This window comes from Pristiophorus japonicus, unplaced genomic scaffold (genome assembly GCF_044704955.1).
Source record: "Pristiophorus japonicus isolate sPriJap1 unplaced genomic scaffold, sPriJap1.hap1 HAP1_SCAFFOLD_144, whole genome shotgun sequence".
NCBI lineage: Eukaryota > Metazoa > Chordata > Chondrichthyes > Pristiophoridae > Pristiophorus > Pristiophorus japonicus.
This window is the reverse complement of record NW_027251113.1, coordinates 470,502-490,249: the sequence shown is the minus strand read 5'-3', so window position 1 is coordinate 490,249 and position 19,748 is coordinate 470,502. Positions and strand designations below refer to the sequence as shown.

Below are 19,748 nucleotides of genomic sequence, written 5' to 3'. Positions count from 1 at the left end.
TTAGAACATAAGAAATAGGAGCAGGAGCAGGCCATTAAACAAACTCAACATGGATTTAGGAAAGGAAAATGATGTTTGACAAACCTCCTGGAGTTTTGTGAGGATGTAACTGATGGAATAGATAAGGGAGAACCAGTGGATGTAGTGTATTTGGATTTTCAGAAGGCCTTTGAATAAATCCCACATAAGAGCACATGGGATTGGGGGGAATGTATTGAGAATTGTTTAGCTGACAGGAAACAGAGAGTAGGAATAAATGGGTCTTTTTCGGGGTGGCAGGCAGTGACTAGTGGGGTACCACAGGGAACAGTGCTGGGGCCCCAGCTATTCACAATACATATAAATAAATGATTTGGATGAGGGAACCAAATGTAATATTTCCAAATTTGCTGACGGCACAAAACTAGATGGGATTGAGTTTGTGAGGAGGATGCAAAGGTGCTGCAAGGCGATTTAGATAGGTCGAGTGAGTGGGCAAACACATGGCAGATGCAGTAGAACGTGGATAAATGATAAATGTGAAGTTATCCACTTTGGTCGGAATAACATAAGGACAAAGTGTTATTTAAATAAGAACATAAGAAATAGGAGCAGGAGTCGGCCATACGGCCCCTCGAGCCTGCTCCGCTATTTAATACGATCATGGCCGATCCGATCATGGACTCAGCTCCACTTCCTGCCCACTCCCATAACCCCTTATTGTTTAAGAAACGGTTTATTTCTGTCTTAAATGTATTCAATGTCCCAGCCTCCACAGCTCTCTGAGGCAGCGAATTCCACAGTTTCTCCTCAGAAGAAATTCCTCCTCATCTCAGTTTTAAATGGGCGGCCCCTTATTCTAAGATCATGCCCCGTACTTCTAGTCTCCCCCCATCAGTGGGAACATCCTCTCTGCATCCACCTTGTCAAGCCCCCTCATAATCTTATACGTTTCGATAAGATCACCTCTCATTCTTCTGAATTCCAATGAGTAGAGGCCCAACCTCCTCAACCTTTCCTCATAAGTCAATCTCCTCATCCCGGGAATCAACCGAGTGAACCTTCTCTGAACTGCCTCCAAAGCAAGTGTATCCTTTCGTAAATATGGAAACCAAAACTGCACGCAGTATTCCAGGTGTGGCCTCACTAATACCCGATGGTGATGGTTTGGAAAGTGTCAATGTACAGAGGGGACTTGGGTGTCCTTGTACACCAGTCATTGAAAGCAAACATGCAGGTGCAGCAAGCAGTTAGGAAGGCAAATGGTACGTTGGCCTTCATTGCAAGAGGGTTTGAGTACAGGAGCAAGGATGTCTTACTCCAGTTATACAAGGCCTTGGTGAGACCACACCTGGAGTATTGTGTGCAGTTCTGGTCTCCTTATCTAAGGAAGGATATACTTGCCACAGAGGGATGCAGCGAAGTTTCACCAGACTGATTCCTGGGATGGCAGGACTGTCGTATGAGGAGAGATTGGGTCGACTGGGCCTGTATTCACTGGAGTTTAGAAGAATGAGACGGGATCTCACTGAAACATATAAAATCCTGACAGGGTTGAACAGACTGGATGTGGGGAGGATGTTTCCCCGGAGCTGGGAAGTCTAGAACAAGGGGTCACAGTCTCAGGATACGGGGTAGGAAATTTAGGACCGAGATGAGGAGAAATGTCTTCACTCAGAGGGTGGTGAACCTGTGGAATTCTCCACCACAGAAGGCTGTGGAGGCCAAGTCACTGAATATATTTAAGAGGGAGATAGATAGATTTCTAGAAACAAAAGGCATCAAGGGGTACAGGGAGAAAGCGGGAATATGGTGTTGTGATAGAGGATCAGCCATGATCATATTGAATGGCGGTGCAGGCTCGAAGGGCCGAATGGCCGACTCCTGCTCCTATTGTCTATAAAAATGTCACCAAAGTGGAAGTCGACAGACTGATGGTCACTAAAGTGGATACTGAAGGTAGTGAATTGATCGGACACATAAAATGGTCCAGGTTAAAGGGCTCATCAGTATTAGGAGGTTGAGAGGATAGGAGTTCCTCCACCTCAAGGTAGGGATTGTAATATATCGCCTATTGACAGATTGTAGGTAAAACCCGCTTACAAATGGGTTTTAAAATGGATCACGGCTTGCATGTCGTTGTGGAGCAGGCGGAGGATGGTGACGAACTTTTGGGGGCATCTGAAACGGAGGAGGACGCTCCATTGACCCTCGCGGTTGACAGTGTCAAAGATTTTTGCAAGGTCGAAGGCGGCCAATGTCTAGGGGCTGGCGCTGTTCCAATCCTTCACGGCAAACGAGCCAAAAGGTGGGCAGAGGAAACGTGACAAGGACCACCCTCAAAGCCTCCCTGATAAAGTGCAACATCCCCACTGACACCTGGGAGTCCCTGGCCAAAGACCACCCTAAGTGGAGGAAGTGCATCCGGGAGGGCGCTGAGCACCTCGAGTCTCGTCGCCGAGAGCGTGCAGAAAGCAAGCGCAGGCAATGCTTGTTGGCCTTTATTGCGAGGAGGATGGGGTATAAAAATAAGGAAGTCCTACTACAACTGTACAGGGTATTGGTGAGACCGCACCTGGAGTACTGCGTACACAGTGTTGGTCTTATTTAAAGGAGGGATATACTTGCATTGGAGGTAGTTCAGAGAAGGTTCACGAGGTTGATTCCTGAGATGAAGAAAGGTTGAGCAGTTTGGGCCTGTACTGATTGGAGTTTTGAAGAATGAGGTGTGATATTGAAACGTTTAGTGAGTTGGTCACACCGCAGGCAGTGGAAGAAAGGTAGTGCAGGGGTCCCAGGCGGTCATCCCCCTCTTAAAACAGATATGCCGTTTTGGGTACTGTTGGGGTGGGGGGATGACTCATCAGGGGAGGGCAGCAGCAGCCAAGTTCATGGCACCATGGCTGGCTCTGCTGCACAGGAGGGCAGGAAGAAGAGTGGGAGAGCTATAGTGATAGGGGATTCAATTGTAAGGGGAATAGATAGGCGTTTCTGCGGCCGCAGTCGAGACTCCAGGATGGTATGTTGCCTCCCTAGTGCAAGGGCCAAGGATGTCTCGGAGCGGGTGCAGGACATTCTGAAAAGGGAGGGTGAACAGCCAGTTGTCATGGTGCATATGGGTACCAACGATATAGGTAAAAAAAACAGGATGAGGTCCCACAAGCTGAATTTAGGGAGCTAAGACTTAAAAAGGCAGGACCTCAAAAGGTAGTAATCTCAGGATTGCTACCAGTGCCACATGCCAGTCAGAGTAGGAATTGTAGGATAGCCAAGATGAATACAAGGCTTGGAGTGGTGCAGGAGGGAGGGATTCAAATTCCTAGGACATTGGAACCGGTTCTGGGGGAGGTGGGACCAGTACAAACCGGAAGGTCTGTACCTGGGCAGGACCAGAACCAATGTCCTAGGGGGAGTGTTTGCTAGTGCTGTTGGGGAGGGGTTAAACTAATATGGCAGAGGGATGGGAACCGATGCAGGGAGACAGAGGGAAGTGAAATGGGGGCAGAAGCAAAAGACAAAAAGAAAAGTACAAGTGGAGGGCCGAGAAACCCAAGGCAAAAATCAAAAAGGGCCACATTACAGCAAAAGTCTAAAAAGACAAGCCTGAAGGCTCTGTGCATCAATGCGAGGAGTACTCGTAATAAGGTGGATGAATTAACTGCGCAGGCAGCTATTGACAAATATGATACAATTGGGATTACAGAGACATGGCTCGAGGGTGACCAAGGCAGGGAACTCAACATCCAGGCGTATTCAACATTCAGGAAGGATAGACAGAAAGGAAAAGGAGGTGGGGTAGCGTTGCTGGTTAGAGAAGAAATTAACGCAATAGTAAGGAAGGACATTAGTTTGGATGATGTGGAATCTGTATGGAATCTACCAAAGGGCAGAAAACGCTAGTGGGTGTTGTGTATAGACCACCAAATTGTAGTAATGAGGTTGGGGCCAGCATCAAACAAGAAATTAGGGATGCGTGCAATAAAGGTACAGCAGTTATCATGGGCGACTTTAATCTACATATAGATTGGGCTAACCAAACTGGTAGCAGTACGATGGAGGATTTCCTGGAGTGTATTGGGGATGACTTTCAAGACCAATATGTCGAGGAACCAACTAGAAGGCTGGCCATCCTAGACTAGATCATGTGTAATGAGAAAGGACTAATTAGCAATCTTGTTGTGCGAGGCCTCTTGGGGAAGAGTGACCATAATATGGTAGAATTCTTTATTAAGATGGAGAGCGACAGTTAATTCAGAGATTAGGGTCCTGAACTTAAGGAAAGGTAACTTCGATGGTATCAGACGTGAATTGGCTAGAATCGACTGGAGAATGATACTGAAAGGGTTGACGGTGGATAGGCAATGGCAAACATTTAAAGATCACATGGATGAACTTCAACAATTGTACATCCCTGTCTGGAGTAAAAATAAAACAGGGAAGGTGGCTCAACCGTGGCTAACAAGGGAAATTAAGGATAGTGTTAAATCCAAGGAAGAGGCATATAAATTGGCCAGTAAAAGCAGAAAACCTGAGAAATTTAGAATTCAGCAGAGGAGGACAAAGGGTTTAATTAGGAGGGGGAAAATAGAGTATGAGAGGAAGCTTGCCAGGAACATAAAAACTGACTGCAAAAACTTCTATAGCTATGTGAAGAGAAAAAGATTAGTGAAGACAGTCAGAATCAGGTGAATTTATAATGGGTAACAAAGAAACGGCAGATTAATTGAACAAATACTTTGGTTCTGTCTTCACGAAGGAAGACACAAATAACCTTCTGGAAATACTAGGGGACTGAGGGTCTAACGAGAAGGAGGAACTGAAGGAAATCCTTATTAGTCATGAAATTGTGTTCGGGAAATTGATGGGATTGAAGGCCGATAAATCCCCGGGGCCCGATAGTCTGCATCCCAGGGTTCGTAAGGAAGTGGCCCCAGAAATAGTGGATGCATTGGTGATCATTTTCCAACAGTCTATCGACTCTGGATCAGTTCCTATGGACTGGAGGGTAGCTAATGTAACACCACTTTTTAAGAATGGAGGGAGAGAGAAAACAGGGAATTATAGACCGGTTAGCCTGACATCAGTAGTGGGGAAAATGTTGGAATCAATTATTAAAGATGAAATAGCAGCACATTTGGAAAGCAGCAACAGTATCAGTCCAAGTCAGCAGAGATTTATGAAAGGGAAATCATGCTTGACAAACCTTCTCGAATTTTTTGAGGATGTAACTAGTAGAGTGGACAAGGGAGAACCAGTGGATGTGGTGTACGTGGACTTTCAAAAGGCTTTTGACAAGGTCCCACACAAGAGATTGGTGTGTAAAATTAAAGCACATGGTATTGGGGGTAATGTACTGACGTGGATAGAGAACTGGTTGGCAGACAGGAAGCAGAGAGTCGGGATAAACGGGTCCTTTTCAGAATGGCAAGCATGTCTAGTGGGGTACCGCAGGGCTCAGTGCTGGGACCCCAGCTATTTACAATATACATCAATGATTTAGATGAGGGAATTGAGTGTAATATCTCCAAGTTTGCACATGACACTAAGCTGGGTGGCAGTGTGAGCTGTGAGGAGGATGCTAAGAGGCAGGGTGACTTGGACAGGTTAGGTGAGTGGGCAAATGCATGGCAGATGCAGTATAATATGGATAAATGTGAGGTTATCCACTTTGGTGGCAAAAACATGAAGGCAGAATATTGTCTGAATGGCAGCAGATTAGGAAAAGGGGAGGTGCAATGAGACCTGGGTGTCATGGTTCATCAGTCATTGAAGGTTGCAGGTACAGCAGGCGGTGAAGGCGGCAAATGGCATGTTGGCCTTCATCGGTAGGGGATTTGAGTATAGGAGCAGAGAGGTCTTGCTGCAGCTGTACAGGGCCTTGGTGAGGCCTCACCTGGAATAGTGTGTTCCGTTTTGGTCTCCTAATCTGAGGAAGGACGTTCTTGCTATTGAGGGAGTGCAGCAAAGGTTCACCAGACTGATTCCTGGGATGACAGGACTAACATATGAGGGGAGACTGATCGACTGGGTCTGTATTCACTGGAGTTTAGAAGGATGAGAGGGGATCTCATAGAAACATATTAAATTCTGACGGGACTGGACAGGTTAGATGCAGGAAGAATGTTCCCGATGTTGGGGAAGTCCAGAACCAGGGGTCACAGTCTAAAGATAAGGGGTAGGCCATTTAGGACCGAGATGAGGGGAAACTTCTTTACTCAGAGTTGTTAACCTGTGGAATTCTCTTCTGCAGAGAGTTGTCGAGGCCAGTTCGCTAGATATATTCAAGAGGGAGTTGGATATGGCCCTTATGGCTAAAGGGATCAAGGGGTATGGAGAGAAAGCAGGAAAGGGGTACTGAGGTGAATGATCAGCCTTGTTCTTATTGAATGGTGGTGCAGGCTCGAAGGGCCAAATGGCCGACTCCTGTAACTATTTTCTATGTTTCTATAAAATTATGAGGTGCCTGGATAGAGTGGCTAGGAAGGACCCATTTCCCCTTAGCAGAGCGGTTAACAACCAGCCGGCATAGATTTAAAGCAATTGGTAGGAGGTTTAGAGGGGATACAAGAGGAAATATCTTCACCCAGAGGGCGATGGGGGTCTGGAACTCACTGCCTGAAAGGGTGGTAGAGGCAGAAACCCACACCACATTTGGATGTGCACCTGAAGTGCTGTAACCTACAGGGCTACGGACCAAGAGCGGGAAAGTGGGATTAGGCTGGGTAGCTCTTTGTTGGCCGGCACAGACACGATGGGACGAAATGGCCTCCTATCGTGCTGCAAATTTCTATGATTCTAGATTCCCTCGAGTTAAGAATAATGAGAGGTGATCTCATTGAAACATACAAAATTCTTACAGGACTTGACAGGGTAGATGCAGGAAGGATGTTTCCCCCCGGGTTGGGGAGTCCAGAACCAGGGGGTCACAGTCTCAGAATAAGCGGTCGGCCATTTAGGACCGAGATAAGGAGAAATTTCTTCACTCAGAGGGTGGTGAATCTTTGGAATTCTCTGCCCCAGAGGGCTATGTGGAGAGTCAGTCTTTCAGTTTATTCAAGACAGAGATCGATAGATTTTTGGATATTAAGACAACGAAGGGATGAGGAGAGGGCGGGAAAGTGGAGTTGAGGTAGATAAGCCATGATCTCATTGAAAGGCTCGAGGGGACGAATGGCCGACTCCTGCTCCTAATTCTTATGTAAAGGTTCTGTGTCGATGGGACCGTACCCCAGTGAGAGTCAGTGCATGTGGGACCCTTACTCCAGTGAGAGTCAGTGCATGTGGGACCCGTACCCCAGTGAGAGTCAGTGTGTGTGGGACCCGTACCCCAGTGAGAGTCAGTGTGTGTGGGACCCGTACCCCAGTGAGGGTCAGTGCATGTGGGACCCGTACCCCAGTGAGAGTCAGTGTGTGTGGGACCCGTACCCCAGTGAGAGTCAGTGTGTGTGGGACCCATACCCCAGTGAGAGTCAGTGTGTGTGGGACCTGTACCCCAGTGAGAGTCAGTGCGTGTGGGACCCGTACCCCAGTGAGAGTCAGTGTGTGTGGGACCCGTACCCCAGTGAGAGTCAGTGTGTGTGGGACCCGTACCTCAGTGAGAGTCAGTGTGTGTGGGACCCGTACCCCAGGAGAGAGTCAGCGTGTGTGGGACCCATCCCCCAGTGAGAGTCAGTGTGTGTGGGACCTGTACCCCAGTGAGAGTCAGTGCATGTGGGACCCGTACCCCAGTGAGAGTCAGTGCATGTGGGACCCGTACCCCAGTGAGAGTCAGTGTGTGTGGGACCCGTACCCCAGTGAGAGTCGGTGTGTGTGGGACCCGTACCCCAGTGAGAGTCAGTGCATGTGGGACCCGTACCCCAGTGAGAGTCGGTGTGTGTGGGACCCGTACCCCAGTGAGAGTCGGTGTGTGTGGGACCCGTACCGCAGTGAATGTCCATGTGTGGGACCCGTACCCCAGGAGAGAGTCAGCGTGTGTGGGACCCATACCCCAGGAGAGTCGGTGTGTGTGGGACCCATACCCCAGGAGAGAGTCGGTGTGTCTGGGACCCGTACCCCAGTGAATGTCCATGTGTGGGACCCGTATCTCTCAGGGGGGAAAGATCGGATGGTGGAATCCGAAGTGAAAGGATTGTGGGACCCTCCCCTCACTGGCTCCAGTCAAGCGAGACCCTCCCTCCCCGCCAATCATACACAGGGTCTGCAGGAAGAGAGATCGCCTTCCCCCAAAACCCCCTCACCTCTCCGTTCAGAAGGTCCAGGATCAGGCTGACATTGGGGATCATGACGCCGGGAATCCTCTCGGCCAGCTCCACCAGGAACGCCGCATAGCACCTTGCCCCGGAAGCCTCACGGTTCGTGTCTACTGACGCACTCTGCACGATTTCCCTGGGGTAAGGGGAGCAAGAGACAAAACATCAATGGGGTTTTCAATGCTTCACTGAAACAAGAGGGTGTTGGGCAGGGCTGATGGTCAGCCCCATGGGGTCAAGAGTCAGAGGACAGTGAAGAGAGAACTGTTAGCCGGTCAAATCCTTCTCCCTTCAATGTTACAAACTCCCTCAGTACTACCCCTCCCACAGTGCAGCGCTCCCTCAGTACCGCCCCTCCCACAGTGGCACGCCCTCGGGACCGCCCCTCCCACAGTGTGCCGCTCCCTCGGGACCGCCCCTCCCAGTGCAGGGCTCCCCCAGTACCGCCCCTCCCTCAGTACTGCCCCTCCCACAGTGCGGGGCTCCCTCAGTACTGCCCCCCCCAACAGTGCGGGGCTCCCTCAGTACTGCCCCCCCAACAGTGCGGGGCTCCCTCAGTACGGCCCCTCCGACAGTGCAGGGCTCCCCCAGTACGGCCCCTCCGACAGTGCGGCACTCCCTCAGTACGGCCCCTCCGACAGTGCGCCGCTCCCCCAGTACCGCCCCTCCCACAGTGCGGCCGCTCCCTCAGTACTGCCCCTCCCACAGGGCGGTGCCCCCTCGGGACTGGCACTGCGGGTGACGGCCTGGATTATGGACCTCAAGTCTCCGGAGTGGGTCATGCACCCTCGACAAGACTTCGACCGCCTGCGCCATGGCAGACAATAATTATAACGAGAACTGCCTCTTCAAACTTGCCACCCTGTAACCACATCCTCCCACCAGTCGTGGCATTACAGAACCCCCATCAGGGTGGAGGCTGCAATTACAGCCCGACAAAAGGTGGCACACTCCCGGGTATCTGTTATTCTATATATAAACCCCCCGAACCCCTCGATTAGATTCCAGCCCTGTAACTCACTCCCGGGTATCTGTTATTCTATATATAAACCCCCTGAACCCCTCGATTAGATCCCAACCTGTAACTCACTCCTGGGTATCTGTTATTGTATATATAAACCCACCCCCCTCCCCCCGATTAGATTCCAGCCTGTGACCCTCTCCCGGGTACCTGTTATTCTACATACAAAGTTCCCCCCCCATCCCTCGGTCTGCCCCAGTGATCAGTCGCTCACCTCATGATCTCTCCCACAATGGTTTTCATGCCGTACTCGGTGGCCCAGATGGTGACGGCCTGCACAAGGACTGGAGCCACGTGCTCGAAGTGCTGCAGGAGCTGGATAATATTCAGCGTGGCCCCTGGGGGATGACAGCAACATGTGTTTATATTTATACAGAGGTCTGAAGGCAGCGTTGGCTAAAGTGGGCTGGAAAAATTGATTGAGGGGAAAGACATAGACGACAAGCGGCGGCAGACATTTAAGGAGATATTTCATAACTCTAAACTAAAATATATCCCAGTGAGAAGGGAAGACTTGGAGAACCATCCCTGGCTAACGAAGGAAGTAAAGGATGGTATGTCCTCTTCCCTGTCCCGTCCCCTCCCCTCTCTCTGTCTGTCTGTCTGTGTCTGTGTCTCCCTCCCTCGGTGTCCCGTTCCCCTCCCTCCCTCCCTGCCCCCTCCTTCCATGTGTTGGTTCGTTCTCGCTCTCCCCCCACCCCCACCGCCCCATCCCTCCTCCACTCGGTCACTGTACTCCCTCCCACTCTGTGACCCGCTGTTCTCCCCCCTCCCCTTGTGTAAACCTCCTCTGCCCTCTCTCTCGCTCCCTCTGTCTGCCCCACTCTCCACCCCCCCCCCCCACACCCGACTCATATCCCCCCTTCCTTCTGTACCACACCCTTTTCTCTCTGTCCCTCTCCCTTGTGAAAACCTCCTCCGCCCTTGCTCTATGTCTGTATCTTCCCCTCTGTTACCTCCCTCCCCCTGTGTAAACTCCTCTGCCCCCTCTCTCTCTCTCGCTCTGTCCCTCTGTTCCCTCCCCCGCCACCGCGCTGTGAAAACCTCCTCTGCCCCCTCTCCCTCTGTCCCACTCCCCCTCCCCCTCTCCCTCCCTGTGTATACCTCCCCTCCACCCCTCTCTCTGGTGCAATGCTCTGGCCCCTGGACCCTCAGAGCCATGGACCCACCCAGCATGTGGTCGTAACGCTTGATCATGACGCCCAGGAGGTGAGCCACGGCGTCTCTCGTCCCCTTGTTCTTGGCCTGCCCCACGCCCGGGTTTTCCAGGATCCGATAGCAGCAGCAGGCCAGCGCGCTGAAAACGGGGGCAGGAAGATCCAGGTTAGTTTCCACCGCGATGTCAACCTCCCCGCCCGCTCAGCAAGATCCCACAAACAATTCCAGCGTCAGCCCCCGGGAGAATTCACCCGCTGCACTTCTGCCGATACCGGCCGCAGGAGCTTGAATAATCCCCCAGATGGGGCCTGGGTTTAACATCCCCCTGAACAGGGAGATGGGGCCTGGGTTTAACATCGCCCTGAACAGGGAGACGGGGCCTGGGTTTAACATCCCCCTGAACAGGGAGACGGGGCCTGGGTTTAACATCCCCCTGAACAGGGAGATGGGGCCTGGGTTTAACATCCCCCTGAACAGGGAGACGGGGCCTGGGTTTAACATCCCCCTGAACAGGGAGACGGGGCCTGGGTTTAACCCTGAACAGGGAGACGGGGCCTGGGTTTAACATCCCCCTGAACAGGGAGACGGGGCCTGGGTTTAACATCCCCCTGAACAGGGAGACGGGGCCTGGGTTTAACATCGCCCTGAACAGGGAGACGGGGCCTGGGTTTAACATCCCCCTGAACAGGGAGACGGGGCCTGGGTTTAACATCCCCCTGAACAGGGAGACGGGGCCTGGGTTTAACATCCCCCTGAACAGGGAGACAGGGCCTGGGTTTAACATCCCCCTGAACAGGGAGACGGGGCCTGGGTTTAACATCCCCCTGAACAGGGAGACGGGGCCTGGGTTTAACATCCCCCTGAACAGGGAGACGGGGCCTGGGTTTAACATCCCCCTGAACAGGGAGACGGGGCCTGGGTTTAACATCCCCCTGAACAGGGAGACGGGGCCTGGGTTTAACATCCCCCTGAACAGGGAGACGGGGCCTGGGTTTAACATCCCCCTGAACAGGGAGACGGGGCCTGGGTTTAACATCCCCCTGAACAGGGAGACGGGGCCTGGGTTTAACATCCCCCTGAACAGGGAGACGGGGCCTGGGTTTAACATCCCCCTGAACAGGGAGACGGGAGATTACAGGCTCACAATTGGAATGGATCAGGCTAATGCAGCACAGGCCAGGATTGGAGCCTGGGCCCTGGATTTATGCAGGCCCCCCTCACGCATGCCCCCACTGACCGGCTGAACTCCTCCTCCACTGTGCCGATGCTCCAGAGCCGGCGCACCTCCAGCTGCACCAGTTGGGTGAGGACCAGCACCACATTCGTGCGCTCCGACTCCCAGTCAAACTCCCAGGCCTTCGGCTTCGCTTTCCGCAACTGGGGGGAAAATAGGGAGAGTGTGAGAGGCAGCGGGGGGGAGATAGGGAGAGAGAGAGGCAGCGGGGGGGGAGATAGGGAGAGTGTGAGAGGCAGCGGGGGGGAGATAGGGAGAGAGAGAGGCAGCGGGGGGGGAGATAGGGAGAGTGAGAGAGGCAGCGAGGGGGAGATAGGGAGAGTGTGAGAGGCAGCGAGGGGGAGATAGGGAGAGAGAGGCGCAGCGGGGGGGAGATAGGGAGAGAGAGAGGCAGCGAGGGGGAGATAGGGAGAGAGAGGCGCAGCGGGGGGGGAGATAGGGAGAGAGAGAGGCAGCGAGGGGGAGATAGGGAGAGTGTGAGAGGCAGCGAGGGGGAGATAGGGAGAGAGAGGCGCAGCGGGGGGGGGAGATAGGGAGAGAGAGAGAGGCAGCGAGGGGGGAGATAGGGAGAGAGAGAGGCAGCGAGGGGGGAGATAGGGAGAGAGAGAGGCAGCGAGGGGGAGATAGGGAGAGTGAGAGGCAGCGAGGGGGGAGATAGGGAGAGAGAGAGAGGCAGCGAGGGGGGAGATAGGGAGAGAGAGAGAGGCAGCGAGGGGGAGATAGGGAGAGTGTGAGAGGCAGCGAGGGGGAGATAGGGAGAGAGAGGCGCAGCGAGGGGGAGATAGGGAGAGTGAGAGGCAGCGAGGGGGGAGATAGGGAGAGAGAGAGGCAGCGAGGGGGAGATAGGGAGAGTGAGAGGCAGCGAGGGGGGAGATAGGGAGAGAGAGAGGCAGCGAGGGGGGAGATAGGGAGAGAGAGAGAGGCAGCGAGGGGGAGATAGGGAGAGTGTGAGAGGCAGCGAGGGGGAGATAGGGAGAGAGAGGCGCAGCGAGGGGGAGATAGGGAGAGTGAGAGGCAGCGAGGGGGGAGATAGGGAGAGAGAGAGGCAGCGAGGGGGGAGATAGGGAGAGAGAGAGGCAGCGAGGGGGAGATAGGGAGAGAGAGAGGCAGCGAGGGGGAGATAGGGAGAGAGAGAGGCAGCGGGGGGGAGATAGGGAGAGTGAGAGGCAGCGAGGGGGAGATAGGGAGAGCGAGAGGGAGATAGGGAGAGTGTGAGAGGCAGCGAGGGGGAGATAGGGAGAGAGAGAGGCAGCGAGGGGGAGATAGGGAGAGTGAGAGGCAGCGAGGGGGAGATAGGGAGAGTGAGAGGCGCAGCGAGAGGGAGATAGAGAGAGTGAGGCAGCGAGGGGGAGATAGGGAGAGAGAGGCAGCGAGGGGGAGATAGGGAGAGAGAGGCAGCGAGGGGGAGATAGGGAGAGTGAGAGGCAGCGAGGGGGAGATAGGGAGAGTGAGAGGCAGCGAGGGGGAGATAGGGAGAGTGAGAGGCAGCGAGGGGGAGATAGGGAGAGTGAGAGGCAGCGAGGGGGAGATAGGGAGAGTGAGAGGCAGCGAGGGGGAGATAGGGAGAGTGAGAGAGGCAGCGAGGGGGAGATAGGGAGAGTGAGAGGCAGCGAGGGGGAGATAGGGAGAGTGAGAGAGGCAGCGAGGGGGAGATAGGGAGTGAGAGAGGCAGCGAGGGGGAGATAGGGAGAGAGACAGCGAGGGGGAGATAGGGAGAGAGAGGCAGCGAGGGGGAGATAGGGAGAGAGAGGCAGCGAGGGGGAGATAGGGAGAGAGAGGCAGCGAGGGGGAGAGACACACAGACACTGTTTAAAAAAATAGACAAGAGTTGGAACGAGAGGCAATGCTCGCAATCCTGCGACACCCCCCTCCTCCCTCTCCCACCCCCTCCACAGTGGCCACAATTGTAAGTGGTGCAGGGCCAGATCGAGATCAGGAGCTGGTTTATCACGCAGAGAATCGTGGGCCTCTGGAACACGTTGCCGTTTCGTGTGATGGATGCAGGCTTGGTGAATTCCTTCAAGCGACAGCTGGATGTGTGTCTGACTGGGACGGAGATCGCCTCCTACAGAAGGATCGGTACTGCAGGGAATTCCAGGCCACGGTGATCTCCGGGACCAGCTTCAGTCGCCTGGATGGGTCGGAGAGGAATCTCTCAGATTTACTTTCCCCTAAATTGGCCTGGGTACTTTATCTGGGGTTTTTTTTGCCTTTCCCAGGAGATCCCGTGGTTTGGGATGGGGTGGAGCGTATATGTTGTGATACACAAGGTATCACAATCGCACAGGCTGGATGGACCAGACAGTCTTTACCGGTCAGTCACTGTTCGTATGTTTACCACTCCACTCACCCTGACCCCTGACCCTGCTGTCAACCCCGACCCCCTCCCTCCCTCCCTCATACCCTCAACGGTCCCTGACCCCACACGACCCCTGAACCCTCCTTCAACCCCACCCCCATTTCTTCCCCTCCCCACAAAGAACACAAGAAATAGGAGCAGGAGTAGGCCATTCGGCCCCTCGAGCCTGCTCCGCCATTCAATACGATCATGGCTGATCCGATCATGGACTCAGCTCCACTTCCCTGCCCGCTCCCCAAATCGCTCAAAAATCTGTCGATCTCCACATTAAATATATTCAATGATCCACCTTCACAGTTCACTGGCCATCGATTCACCACCCTCAGAAGAAATTCCTCCCCTTCTCGGTCAAATAGGCAACCCCTTATTCTGAAACTGGTCCGCCCTAGTTCTAGATTCAAAGATGGGAGGAAAAGCAATGTGTGAGGAGAACACAAAACATGTGCAAAAGGACACAGACAGGCTAAGTGAGTGGGCAAAAATTTGGCAGATGGAGTATAATGTTGAAAAGTGTGAGGTCTTGCACTTTGGCAGAGAAAAAAAAAAAATCGAAGATCAAGTTATTATTTAAATGGAGAAAGATTGCAAAGTGCTGCAGTACAGCAGGACCTGGGGGTACTTGTGCATGAAACACAAAAGGATAGTATGCAGGTACAGCAAGTGATCAGGAAGGCCAATGGTATCTTGGCCTTTATTGCAAAGGGGATGGAGTATAAAAGCAGGGAAGTCTTGCTACAGTTATACAGGGTATTGGTGAGGCCACACCTGGAGTACTGCGTGCAGTTTTGGTTTCCATATTTACGGAAGGATATACTTGCTTTGGAGGCAGTTCAGAGAAGGTTCACTGGGTTGATTCCAGAGATGAGGGGGTTGAAGATGAGGAAAGGTTGAGTGGGTTGGGACTCTACTCATTGGAATTCAGGTGATCTTATCAAAACGTATAAGATTCTGAGGGGGCTTGACAAGGTGGATGCAGAGAGGATGTTCCCACTGATGGGGGAGACTAGAACTAGGGGGGCATGGTCTTAGAATAAGGGGCCACCCATTTAAAACGGAGATGAGGAGGAATTTCTTTTCTCAGAGGGTTGCAAATCTGTGAAATTCACTGTCCCAGAGATCTGTGGAAGCCGGGACATTGAATAAATTTAAGACAGAAATAGACAGTTTCTTTAACAATAAGGGATATGGGGTTATGGGGAGCGGGTGGGGAAGTGGAGCTGTGTCCATGATCGGATCAGCCATGATCGTATTAAATGGCGGAGCAGGCTCGAGGGGCCGTATGGCCTACTTCTGCTCCTATTTCTGATGTTCTGATTATTCCCCAAGAGGAAACATCTACCCTGTCCAGCCCCCTCAGAATCTTATGTCTCAATATGATCACCTCTCATTCTTCTGAATTCCCATGAGTCGAGGCCCAACCTCCTCAACCTTTCCTCATCAGTCAACCCCCTCATTCCGGGAATCAACCGAGTGAACCTTCTCTGAACTGCCTCCAAAGCAAGTCGATCCTTTCGTAAATATGGAGACCAAAACTGCACGCAGTACTCCAGGTGTGGCCTCACCAATACCCTGTATAACTGGAGCAAGACTTCCCTGCTTTTATACTCCATCCCCTTTGCAATAAAGGCCAAGATACCATTGGCCTTCCTGATCACTTGCTGTACCTGCATACTAACCTTTTGTGTTTCATGTACAAGGTTGGGAGTATTAAGAGTAAAGACGTCTTACTGCAATTTTATCGGGGCCTGGTGAGACCGCACCTGGAGTATTGTGCACAGTTTTGGTCTTCTCACCAAAGATGACTTTTTGTGTACGAGGACACCTCGAGGTCCCTCTGCACCGCAGCACTTTGTCGAGTCTCTCCATTTAGATAATCATTTCCTTTCTTATTCTTGCTACCAAAGTGGCTAACTTGGCCCTCGACCTCCCCCAGCCCTTGCCCCTCGACCTCGCCCAGCCCTTGCCCGCTTCCCAGCACCCCCCCCACACCCCGCAGCCCTTGCCTGGTCCGCTCCGCACCCCGCCCCCCACATCCCTTACCTTGCCAGTGGGCGCTATATTTGCCAGCTCCTGCTTGTGGCTCTGGTCCTCGAAGGCTTCGATAAACTGAGTCAGCAGGTAGCACGTCATCTTCAGGGTGTTCAGGTGATCTAGCCGGTCAGATGGACTCAGGGTCACGTCTTCCAGGACTACCTGCAGGTCACTGGAGTGTCGGGAGACAGCTGGGACACAGAGCACAACACATCAGAGTAATGTAGAGGGAGCTCTGTATTGTACCTGCCCCGGGAGCACTCGATACACTGGGTATAAAGTGGGGGTACACTGTCGGGGTAATGTAGAGGGAGCTCTGTATTGTACCTGCCCCGGGAGCACTCGATACACTGGGTATAAAGTGGGGATACACTGTCAGGGTAATGTAGAGAGAGCTCTGTATTGTACCTGCCCCGGGAGCACTCGATACACTGGGTATAAAGTGGGGGTACACTGTCGGGGTAATATAGAGGGAGCTCTGTATTGTACCTGCCCCGGGAGCACTCGATACACTGGGTATAAAGTGGGGGTACACTGACAGGGTAATGTAGAGGGAGCTCTGTATTGTGAACCGCCCCTCCCTCGCCGACTTGAGATGCCATCAGATTACCAAAGATGTGCGATCATTCTCATTGGCCAATTGCAGGGCTGGTTGACACGACCTTTAACCCGTGCCCCCCCCCCCCCCCCAATGTCCGTACCTCACACACACACTATGCCGGGGTGTCGGGCTCCCCCCAGGGCTGTGACGGAGTGCGAGGCACGAGCTTGCTATCGGTCCGGCCTTACAGCGAGCGCGCGGAACTCAGCCACGCCCACCAAGATTACAGACCATTTTACAGGGCAAAGGTCGTGTTGGCCAGGCCCCCGGCCCCACGAGCTCACATTCGCCTTTGTATCATCACGCGGCAATTGGTAACCCAGGACCCTTCCTTCTCCATACCCGACCATTAAAGGTCTCATTAACCCAGGACCCTTCCTTCTCCATACCCGACCATTAAAGGTCTCAATAACCCAGGACCCTTCCTTCTCCATACCCACCATTAAAGGTCTCGTTAACCCAGGACCCATCCTCCTCCATTCCCGACCATTAAAGGTCTCAATAACCCAGGACCCTTCCTTCTCCATACCCGACCATTAAAGGTCTCAATAACCCAGGACCCTTCCTTCTCCATACCCGACCATTAAAGGTCTCAATAACCCAGGACCCTTCCTTCTCCATACCCGCCATTAAAGGTCTCAATAACCCAGGACCCTTCCTTCTCCATACCCACCATTAAAGGTCTCGTTAACCCAGGACCCTTCCTTCCCCATACCCGCCATTAAAGGTCTCAATAACCCAGGACCCTTCCTTCTCCATACCCACCATTAAAGGTCTCAATAACCCAGGACCCTTCCTTCTCCATACCCACCATTAAAGGTCTCAATAACCCAGGACCCTTCCTTCTCCATACCCACCATTAAAGGCAACCCTCACATCTCCCAATCTCTCTCTCTCTCTCTCTCTCTCTCTCTCTCTCTTCCCCCCGCACCCCGCCCCCGGGCTGTATCTCCCAATCTCGCCCCACCCTCCCACCCCACCCCAAACACACATCTCACCCAATCAACCCCCCCCCCGCCCCCTTCTCACCCAATCTCGCTCCCCCGCCCCCTTCTCACCCAATCTCGCTCCCACCCCCACCCAATCTCGCTCCCCCGTTACACCGGGATCCCAATATCGACTGCCCCATGACAGAGGACAGCCTCGTTCCCCTCACCCCACTCACCTTTAACCAGCAGCTCCAACGTCTGCGCCTGAAGTGCGGGATCCACGGTCCGAAACTGACTGCGGAGGGGGGAGAGAGAAGCTGGGGTTAAGAGCTGGCAGGCAGCTTTCCGATATCGGGGAAACACCACCGGACCTCAATCCCACCCTCCAGAGGTCTTGCCATCGAGGGAGGCGTCCTTTCTCCGTCGGGGGGACAGTGGGGAGGGTGACGAAGGCAAGGGAATACACATTAAATGGTAGGACACTGTGGTGTCTTTGGAGCGCAGGTTCACAGATCCCTGAAGGTAGCAGGCCAGGTAGATAAGGTGGTTAAGCAGGCAGATGGAACACTTGCCTTTATTAGACGAGGCATGGAATACAAGAGCACTGGTTAGGGTACAGCTGGAGTACTGTGTGCAGTTCTGGTCACCACATTACAGGAAAAATGTGATTGCACTAGAGAGGGTGCAAAGGAGATTTACCAGGATGTAGCACTAGAGAGGGTACAGAGGAGATTTATCAGGATGTTGCACTAGAGAGGGTACAGAGGAGATTTATCAGGATGTTGCACTGGAGAGGGTACAGAGGAGATTTACCAGGATGTTGCACTGGAGAGGGTACAGAGGAGATTTACCAGGATGTTGCACTGGAGAGGGTACAGAGGAGATTTACCAGGATGTTGCACTGGAGAGGGTACAGAGGAGATTTACCAGGATGTTGCACTGGAAAGGGTACAGAGGAGATTTACCAGGATGTTGCACTGGAGAGGGTACAGAGGAGATTTACCAGGATGTTGCCGGGACTGGAGAATTTTAGCGATGAGGAAAGATTGGATAGGCTTGGGTTGTTTCCTTTGGAACCGAGGAGGCTGAGGGGAGACCTGATTGAGGTGTATAAAATTTTGGGGCCTGGATAGAGTGGATAGGACGGACCTGTTTCCTTTAGAGAGGTCAACATACAGGGGGCATAGATTCAAAATAATTGGGGGGGGGTGGGGGGAAGTAGATTTGAGGGGAAATCTCTTCACCCAGAGGGTGGTGGGGGTTTGGGGCAGAACTCACTGCCTGAAAGGGTGTTAGAGAAACCCTCCCCACATTTGGCAGTGCACCTTGAAGTGCCGTAAACTACAGGGCTACAGACCGAGAGTGGGAAAGTGGGATTAGGCTGGATAGCTCTTGGTCGGTCGGCGCGGACACGATGGGCTGAAATGTCCTCCTTCTGTGCTGTAAATGTCTGTGGTTCTCTCCCCGTTGGGGGGAGGTGTTGGGAGAGAGGGAGTGAGGTGTCTCCCAGGAACATGATACTCACCTCAAGACACTGTAAGGAATGTCGAAGTGATCCAAGATCGCCAAGGGCCCCCTGCTGCGGAAGGCTGATTTAAAAACTGAGGGAGAGGAAACAGACACGGTCTCATTGGTCAGAACAGGAGTGTAATATCCCGCCCACTCACCCTCAAATGCTTGCGGCTCAGTGCGTCGATCTCTCTCGCTGCTCCCAATCAGAAGGTTGTGGGTTCTAGTCTCACTCCTGAAACTCAAGCCCATAATCCCTGGTCGCCTTGTACCAAGGGAGCGCCGCGCTGCCGGAGGGGCCATGCCGAGGGATCGCCACGCTGCCGGAGGGGCAATCTTTCGGATGAGACTTTAAACCGAGGCCCCATCTGCTCTCTCCGGTGAATGTAAAAGATACTCTGGCTACTATTTCGATGAAGAGCAGGGGGAGTTATCCCCGGTATCTTGGGCCAATATTTATCCCTCGACGAACATCACTAAAACAGACGCTCTGGGTCATTATCACTTTTGCTGTGCGCAAATTGGTTGCCGCGTTCCCCACATTAAAACACCGACTACACTCCAACAGTACTTCATTGTCAGGCCATTTGGGACCGCTCCTGAACAAAAACCACTCGATCCCCACCCCACCAACAAGATCCGGCCCCCGATCTCCCCCACCCCACGGCCCGTGTCCAC

The 19,748-nt window shown here is 53.0% G+C and overlaps 1 protein-coding gene and 1 non-coding gene across 4 annotated transcripts in view; both read right to left on the bottom strand.

Moving 5' to 3' along the window:
- Window positions 1-19,682, bottom strand: part of ncapd2 (non-SMC condensin I complex, subunit D2) — a 69,026-nt gene extending 49,344 nt beyond the window's left edge. For all 3 annotated transcript variants that reach the window (XM_070870469.1, XM_070870470.1, XM_070870471.1), the window contains exons 1-7: window positions 19,087-19,682; window positions 17,798-17,856; window positions 16,041-16,222; window positions 11,645-11,784; window positions 10,419-10,546; window positions 9,464-9,587; window positions 8,217-8,364 (exon numbers count right to left, since the gene is read on the bottom strand). In XM_070870469.1, the coding sequence (XP_070726570.1) occupies window positions 8,217-8,364; window positions 9,464-9,587; window positions 10,419-10,546; window positions 11,645-11,784; window positions 16,041-16,222; window positions 17,798-17,856; window positions 19,087-19,373 (1,068 nt within the window). In that variant the 5' untranslated portion in view covers window positions 19,374-19,682. The remainder of the gene's footprint in view (window positions 1-8,216; window positions 8,365-9,463; window positions 9,588-10,418; window positions 10,547-11,644; window positions 11,785-16,040; window positions 16,223-17,797; window positions 17,857-19,086) is intronic.
- On the bottom strand, window positions 16,628-16,941 carry LOC139242690 (small nucleolar RNA U85). Its single transcript, XR_011589325.1, has one exon. It is a non-coding gene; the product is annotated as a small nucleolar RNA U85 (small nucleolar RNA).
- Window positions 19,683-19,748: the final 66 nt, after the last annotated feature.